Source organism: Galeopterus variegatus, unplaced genomic scaffold, assembly GCF_000696425.1.
Source record: "Galeopterus variegatus unplaced genomic scaffold, G_variegatus-3.0.2 Scaffold514, whole genome shotgun sequence".
Taxonomy (NCBI): domain Eukaryota; kingdom Metazoa; phylum Chordata; class Mammalia; order Dermoptera; family Cynocephalidae; genus Galeopterus; species Galeopterus variegatus.
The window spans coordinates 101,301-110,410 of NW_007726625.1; the positions used below are offsets into that span (position 1 = coordinate 101,301).

At 42.1% G+C, this 9,110-nt stretch overlaps 1 protein-coding gene across 1 annotated transcript in view; it reads right to left on the reverse strand.

The window, feature by feature from the left end:
• Nucleotides 1–8,124: 8,124 nt before the first annotated feature.
• The window catches only part of DOK5 (docking protein 5), a 184,123-nt gene continuing 183,137 nt past the window's right edge, over nucleotides 8,125–9,110 (reverse strand). The window contains exon 8 of the mRNA XM_008569586.1: nucleotides 8,125–8,879. Within this exon, the coding sequence (XP_008567808.1) occupies nucleotides 8,815–8,879 (65 nt within the window). The 3' untranslated portion in view covers nucleotides 8,125–8,814. The remainder of the gene's footprint in view (nucleotides 8,880–9,110) is intronic.

The window sequence follows — 9,110 nt, forward strand, 5'->3', positions numbered from 1 at the left end:
TTGCATGACAGCTAAAGGAAAGTAAATTTGGGGGCTGGTTCCCTTTGATAACCAAATGCTCCTCTTTCTTTGTTCTGAAGGTACAACTCTAAAAGGCATTCAGTGATGAGGAAAATAATTCTACAGTATTTAGCTTTGTGCAGTCACTGTGACTGGCTTGGGGCATTTGCTCAAAATAGGAACTATGTGGCTTCTGTCCTCAATCTAGGTCAATTATTAGATGATTGGGCTAGAAGTTTTAAAAGGTGAGCATCACTCCTGGGTGGGTGCCACATGCAGAAGAATAAGAGGCAGAGAAAGTCAAGGAAGTAGTCAGTCCTCGGTCTCTTACTTGCCTTCTATTGGGGCCCAGAGAAAACTGTCTCTTCACCTCTGAAGGTTCATTAATAAAAATCACTGACAAATTTAGATCGATATGAAGAAAAGGCATCACAAATGTTATTATTTAACATACTGGGAGGGGGTAAAGCACAGAGGAATCATAAGAGAATGATTTCCCAACTTTCCAGTGGGGTACAGAAGTTTACATACCTCCCTCCATAGGGAAAGTGGAGGAGGGGGTGTGGGAGTAAGCAATTCTTAGGGGATGCAATGGGCCTGGAGAACACACAATGGCCTGGAGCAAAGTCTATTTGGCCTGCACAGCAGTGACCAGTAAGTGATTTTCTTCAAAATAATGAATGGAATCGACATAGAGGACAAGAGTCTGTAACAGAAGTTAGTCCAGGGGTGTTAGACTCCAGTCTTCCTTCCTGTGAGGTGAGTTAAATTAATGAAAACTCAGGGAAGGACCAGAGGTCACTGTCATCTTCCTTGGTGGTCTGGACTTTGGGCAGATAAGGGAACAGCATCATTCTGTGCTTTGGAGAGTGACAGAGGACTGAGAGATGGGTAGGGGGGCAGGTCAGAGAGACCTTGAGGCTGCTTCTTTATTCCAGCATGTCAAAGCTCTGATAAGGGAACAGCATCATTCTGTGCTTTGGAGAGTGACAGAGGACTGAGAGATGGGTAGGGCGGCAGGTCAGAGAGACCTTGAGGCTGCTTCTTTATTCCAGCATGTCAAAGCTCCCTATTTTGGGGTGACAGCCTTCTACACCCCAACATTTCTCCTTCAGGAGCAACTTCTATGCAGGACCAGCTAGGTAATTGTGAGATCCAGTACAAAACAAAAACACAGACTCCTTGTTCAAAAAGCAGGAAAAATGTGTTGGTAGAGGAACTAAAACATAAAGTGCTTTCCTTTCTTCCTCACTCTCTCTCAATTTGTCATGGTGTTCTTTACTTGCTACTTAATGTCATTGTAAGTTAAAATTAAAATTTTAAATTATGAGTATGAATGCTACCATTCAATTTATATTGTACAATGTCCATTTTAAATGTTAATATGAAAACATGTAATTCACACACAGAATCACTAAAGTTACACAACTCATATTTCATAGCTCAAACATGCATACAAATTTTGTTCTTGGCAGAACAGCAGAAACGCTGCACAAAGCTACCTCAGCTCTTTTTATCTCACCTCATGGTGTGTGCACATTCTGTGAGCAACACTCTGCCTTCAACTGGCTGATGCAGAAGGAAGGGCTGAAAGGAAAAGGAGCTATGGGTGGCTCGGTGTTTGCTTTTCCTTCTGCGCTGCCCAGGGAAGTGACGTGAAAAGGACAGGGTCCAATCTGTGTTTCTTAGCACACCACTCTTCCTGCATTTGAAGCAAGCTCTGATCCAAAGGGAAAGCATCTTGGGACTGTCACTGCCCATCTTACTCAGCAGTAGACATGAGAGTTACCTTGTGCTTGCTTGGGGTCTCCCTTTGGAACTGTGTGTTCGTGGGACATGACGAATGCCATAAGCAAACAGGGCTGCGAGGAACAGTAAGCAGATGCTCACACTGCGGGCTCTCCTGTGCTCACAAGCAGCTCTGTTGTCTCATCGGACCTCACTCACAAAACACAAGTTCAAGGATAGAAGTGCTGAGAATTTCCAGAAGGTGACAGCAAAGCATTAAACCACGTGTGCAGCCCTTCTGAGCAACTTCCCAGGGTGCACACCCATGAAACCAGCCCTGCTTGTAAGCACTAGATATAGGGCCAGGGCCTGAAGCTACAGAAGCTACCCTGAGGGCTGTTGCCAGGCAGGACACTCAGAGGGAGCAGGAAGCGCTGCTGAGCACAGAGCTTAGTGTCCCAGTACCCTAAGGCCAAAAGAAACAGCCAGCAGTTCCATCTATTACATTGTTAGGTCCCAAACAATTTAATATTATTCGTGCCCTAATTTAATATAATTTGTGTCATCAAAGAAATAAACCAAACCAAAAGAAAAGCATTTTTATTTTATTCTTAAGTAACCACAGTTACTTGCTAATGGGATGTGTCTGTCTGTTGGGCACTGAGACTCCTCAAAACTGGGAATGAGACTCAACAATGCTCACTTCCTGATCCATGTTGATTTTCACACAGTATTTGCTTTTTACCAGAGCAAGTGCCAGAAACCCAGCTTCACAAAGTGTGGCATCATAAAAATGAATTTAGTTCGATACCATGTTGAAATGGAAGAACCTCAAGCCAGTTGTTCCCAAGGGTCCGACAGATGTTCAGTATCACTCTTTCCTGAAACAATGTAACGTACCACCCGGCACCTCTGTGAGTTCACTGTGGTGCCTTGGGAAACATTGATTATTTTACGCAGTTTGGGAACCAAAAGTATACAAGAGTATGGACCGTGGGCTGTCTTGGATTTTTATCCTGGCTCCTAAGCCACAGAGGCATTTTACTTCAAGTCTCAGTGCTTTAGATTCTACAGCAAAAAATAGGGAAATGGGCAGACACCTCACAGAAATCAGTGTTATGTATTATGCAAAGCAAACAGCAGAAGTTCCAGAAACGTTAGGGCTCCATAGCACTCATCTCTTTATACCACTTGTCTGAGGTTGAATCTATACCTTATACCATGATTTAATAATGCATTCATTGTGGTCTCACTTTCCACTTATTTACTTACAAAATGAGTATTTACAGAGCACCTGCTAAATTAGGAGGCCTTTCATTTGGTGCTGGGGGTACAAAGCCACACAAAATACTGTAGATATAGTGCCTGCCCTCGGAGAGCTTGCAGAAGGCTGTAGAAGGCAGAGAATGCAATAACCACTCGAACACGTAACTATAAACTCTTATGAGTGCTACGCAGGCAGTGCTTAGAGTACTTAAAAAGTGTGTAGCTGGCCACTTTGTCTGGCCTGTGGGTCTCAGGAAAGGCCTCTGAATGCCTGGTATTTACGTTGAAGTCTGAAATGTCCCTTTTCAAAGAGTGAAGGAAGATTTTTCTAGGAAAAAGAAACAGCAGAAACAATGACGTGTGCAATGAGAGAGAGCAGACCCTGCTCAGGGAATGGCCAAAGGTTCTGTTCCAGGGAAGAAATTAATTTCACAGGTAACAGTGTGGCAGGACATGCGTGCAGTAGCCTGAAGCCCAGATGATCAGGTGGTTCTTGAGGATGGGGGTCATACAGAGCAGGACTTGGCCAAACTCCCCAACGGAGAGAACATGGTCCCTGTCACAACCACTTGGCTGCTGTTGTGGTGCAAAAGCAGCCAGAGATGATAATGTGAACAAGGGGGTATGGCCATGTGCCAATAAAACTTTATTTTCAAAAGCAGAGAACAGACCTGCTTTGGCTCTTGGACCAGAGTTTGTAGAACCTGGCTATGGAGGATTTCCACGTGTCCCTCATCTGTCCTGCTACAGAGTTGAGCCTAGAGAGGGTAACTGTCTACTGTAAAACCAAGCAAATAATTAAATCTAGTCCTTGGCCTTTTAGGGTTTCCAATGTAAACACAACATAGGAAGACAAAGAGGAACAGTCACGGTCTGTCCTTAGAGCAAAAATACTAATCCTTACTCATCTCCACTATATACAAATCCACCTAAGCAACCCCTGCTTTCTGGCAGAGGAGATACTGCTGCAGTATCAAAAGCCAAAGATAATAAAGTCGCTATTGCAATAAAAATGGGAGAACTCGGGGGAAGGCGGCAGGGGTGGGAGATCGGTGGGCTGATGGCTCATTAGCCGCAGAGGCTGCTTCCGTCCTCACCTGGTCTGTCTTCTGTGGTTTGTGCTCTGCTTTTCCGAGCAGCTTCTGGCTGGCTTGTTCTGTTAAAAAGAGCAATGAGGAAAGCCCTTGCACTTCAGGCATCTCAGAGAAACAAAGAAGGTCAAACTGAGTCTCCTTATTCGTTGTTATAGCAACAAAGAAAATATTGTAGAGGCAGTGAAAATGCCACGCGGGAGCCCACTCCCGGAGCTACAATCACAGCACATCTTCCTTTCTTTAACCACGCACAGAATCACATGTGCACCTGAGTGCCAGCATTGCCATGTCTCCTGGCCAGGGAAGCGTCTCAGGCTGCTGGAATAGGCAGCTCGCGTGGCTCTTCCAGCTGATTTTCCGTGGGTGTCTTGGGTGGAAACACCTTGCCGATTGCCTGCAGGTGCAAAGCCTCACCGGATGGGTACTCTCTCCATTCTGTTTCCTCGAGCTTTCTTAAAATGGGATTTTATACCATTTACCACCTGGGAATTACCTAGAGACCCTGATTGAAAATGTAGATTCATGGGCTTTGCCCCCAGATCCATTGAATGAGCATCTTTTGCCAACATTTGAGAACTCCTAGCTTAGAGAGTACAGTGTGGCAATGGCACTTTATACAGCACGGACACAGGCAAACGATGAGCACGGTCCCTCTTTGTCTGAATCAAATCACGATAGGTTGATCCAGTGAGTTTGCATTGAAATCAGCCTACTGTTGACTTTCATCAGAGGATGGGTAGCCTTCCCTCTATCCACTATTCAATCGACAGAACTTAAAACCTCAATATGAAAGGGAAATGTCGTTTGCCGTTTTAATGGAAATCTAAAAACTGATGTATTTTTTTTCTCTGGGACTAAAGGGAAAAGGATATTCTTTGTTAGTGATTGGTACACTATTACCCCTCTCAAAGTCAAGACTGTCCCAAAATGAAATAACAAAACGTCTCTTTATACAAAGCTATGTTCTCTTTAGGTTTTTCTGATTCCTGAGCAGTTGGCTTAACCACTTTGAGCCCTTGGATGAGGCATGTGAAGGCAGGCCCACTGCTTTTGTGTTACCACACACCCCAGCAAGCCCACGTACAACACCGATGAAAGAATAAATTTCAGAAATTCAAACAGCCTTACTCAAGAGAGCATTTTAATTACTGCATTATTCTGCCCTAAACTGGGAGCCCTTGGATGAGGCATGTGAAGGCAGGCCCACTGCTTTTGTGTTACCACACACCCCAGCACGCCCACATACAACACCGATGAAAGAATAAATTTCAGAAATTCAAACAGCTTTACTCAAGAGAGCATTTTAATTACTGCATTATTCTGCCCTAAACTGGGTAGAAGATCTAACACCTTGGGCCGAGCATGCAAAGCAGACTAAGAGATTTACTCCCTCCCTCTCCCTCACCTCCTGCCAGAAGAAGGTCACTTTGCTCAACATACACTTAAAACAGAACCATCAATATGTCTAAGAAAAATTCTGTAGGTTAGCCTGCAGATTCCAGTTTATTTGCAAGGTTGGCATGCATGCTTTAGAATTTAGTTTGAATGATGTACAAATGCACCTCAGCTTTGAAAAACTTCCCTCTTTCTCAGACTTGTATGTTCACCACTTGACTTAGTGATTTAAAGAAACAAAAACTAAAATCATATTAAATCTTCATTCCCCTTTTTTAAATCCAGAAATTAAAGTGTTTAAATTTCTCATGGTTTCTACCTAAAAACCTGAAACTCATCAAAGATAGTATTTGAGGATCTTATTTTCTAAAGCAAGGCAGGGGCTGTGGAAAATAACAGCGTGGGTGAATTCAGCCTGCCACTTGTTTTGTGAATAAAGTTTTACTGAAAACAGTCATGCCTGTGTGTTTATGTATCGTCTATGGCTGCTTTTGCACTAGAACACAACAAAGACCATATAACCCACAAAGCCTAAAATATTTCCATTCTGACCCTTTATCGGAAAAGTCTGCACTCCCCTGAGGCAGCCTGTCATAGGGATTTATAAAGCAGGCTCAAGAATCAGATTGCCTGGGTTCAAATGTGAGTCTACCACTTAGTAGGTAAGAGATTTGGGGCATATTAATTAGATTATTTAGACTCCTTGAGGCTCAGTTTCCTCATCTGTGAAAGGGGGATAATAATCATACTTACCTCATGGAGTATTGTGTGGATTAAATAAGATAATACAGCTAAAGCACTTAGAAGCTGTTAGGATAATCTAACAGAACTCTCTTTTCTGTCCATATGTTTCTTTTGTTAAAAATCTGAAAAGAAGTCCTCACTTGTAGTTAACTATGTTGAGTAACATTTCTTTGCACAGGCATTAGCTTGAGATTTGCTTCAACAATTTCGACTTCATTAAAATTATAATTATTTCTTTAATTCCATTTCCTTTATCTGCTTCTTCAACATAATCCCCGTGTTGACTGCCAAGGCCCTGGGAATCAAGGAGAATCTCTTATGAGACAGTCTTAGAAGGGAAAGAAAATAAAATAAGACCCTGATGGAGTCAGGAAAATGAACAGTGAGGGAATTATCAAATGTGCATGGTGAACCAAAGTTTTAAAAAAATAAAAAATGAATATAGCTGGGAGAAGTAGGATGAGTAAAAACAATATAAAAGGTAGCTACAGAAAACCCAGAGAGAGAGCACAAATGTATTCTAGTGCAGCCATTAGCACTAAACCATTTACGTATCTCTAATCCACTCATTAATTGTTAGGTGAATTCAATACTCCTTTCCCCGGTGTTTCTCAGCCACTGAGAAAAACACATCCTGACCCACCAGTGTCCTTGGAAATCCCAGCTAACTCAGACCAAGGCATTTAGATTGGCACACTTGGATTTTAGCAGCACCTTTGGGATATAATTGTGGTGGATCTCCATTTTGAAAAATTATGCACTTTTTGGAAGAAGCACAAATAAAAATAAAGCTTTTCCTGGCCCTTTCTTGGGCCTTCGTAAAATTTTCTTTTTTTCCCCAGAAACTATAAGAAATTATTTTCTGGTAAAAAATAATGCTTTTGGAAGGGCCTAGCCCAGTGCCTGGCACAGAGAAAGTATATGACCAATGTTAATTTTTCTCCCCTTGAAGAACTCCATCCCAAGGATATGAGTTTATTCCTCTATCTATTCATTCAACACGTATTTATCTATCACCACCTATGTGGCAGGCACAGTTCTAGGGCCAGGGAATTAGGCTTGCCAGATTTAGCAAAGAAAAATACAGACCATCCCTGTAAATTTGCATTTAAGATATAAAATGAATATTTTTAAGAAATATAATCCTGGGGCCGGCCCCGTGGCTCACTCGGGAGAGTGCGGCACTGGTAGTGCTGAGGCCATGGGTTCGGATCCTATATAGGGATGGCCGGTGCGCTCACTGGCTGAGCGTGGTACAGACAACACCATGCTGAGGGTCACGATCCCCTTACTGGTCAAAAAAAAAAAAAAGAAAAAGAAATATAATCCTGTACTGTGAATTATCTGGAACACACTTATACTCTATAACTATGCCTTGTTTAGCTGACATTCAAATTTAATTGGGTATCCTGTATTTTACCTGGCAGCCCTACTACCGGACATAGTGTAGTGAACAAGACAGACACGATCCCTTGATCTGTCCCTTTCTAGGATCTCTAACCTCAGGTGCTCACAAGATTCAATCCCCATCTGGCACTTCACTGAGGAAGCCCGGGGAACAGAGTGACCTTCTCTTTAGAATTCCCATTTAGCAGGTGTCACTCTGTATTATATTTGCAACCTTATATCCTTGTAGTGCTCTGGAATTAAGGTCCTCGGCAACAGGTCCTGTGTCTTATCTCTATATCCTCGGACTCTAGCACAGCACCTATAACTAGCAGATAACCAGTACAGGCCAGCTTAAAGAATAAGTGGGTGAATGCATAAAAGGCTGGATTTATGTCAAACATGATGCAGAAAAGAACCATGCTCACAGCTCATAAGGAAAATTCTCACGCAACCTTCTGAAATATTAAGGATATAGAGAAAACCATGTTGTCAGAATCCAAACACAAAATGGGTGAAGAATGATCTTTTATTTTAAAATCCTTTAAGAGGGAACTCCAAACAAAATAAAGTCCTTAAAAAAGAGGGGGCAGGGGTGAGGAGAACGCATGAGGGAGAAACAGTAACCTGCAAACAACACAAAGGGTCCATTGAAAGGATAGTTCTGAACATAATAGGTAGGAGTGGGTCAAAGCACTGATTTAACTAATTGGTAATATAATCAAATATGATTTCCAGTAGTTAACCAGAACCACAGTATTAATAACTAAGGAATAGGTTGTAAACAAATGACAAATAATTAAGAGCCATTTTATTGTCAATACTGACCGCCATACAATTGAAACACGCAGAAGCAAAATCACAAGAATCCACAAAAGGACAGATTCAGAGAAATGCAAGGGACATGGTATCTACAATAGAAAATCATTCTGTGGCATTGATTCTTTTCTGTCCAGCTGTAAAAGAGGGAACAAAAAGTCTATATCTATACAGCCTGTTTCAATTATGCTAAAAATTAAAAAGAAAAAAAAGAAAAAGAGAAGAAAAATGTTGTATTGCAGAATTCCCCAATGACCACACAATTAGCAGGACTTTAAGCTCTTTCTCTTTGTCCTCGTCTCCCTTGCTGTCATTCTGTGACCTCCCGGGTAGATCTGTGGCTGGCACATCACAAGTCGTTAACAACTCCTGGCAGTTCCTGTCAGTGCTCAGATCGGTAGGCAGGAAAAGTCTCTGTTCGATGAAGCTTCAGAGGGCTGGCAACATCTTTTCCAAAAAGAATTTAAAAGCAACAGTTATATTTCAAGAAAGCCCACAATTGAATTAGCCAGTAACAAGTTTCTATGTAAAATAAATAAATAACATACTCATGACATAAGATTTTTTCCAAGTGATATGCAAATAAGTCATGAGCCATTGCATGATTAACATATCACTTGCATGTAGCTTTTGTCCTGAGCTATGGTCAGTCTATTAGCACCTTGATTTTTCATCTGC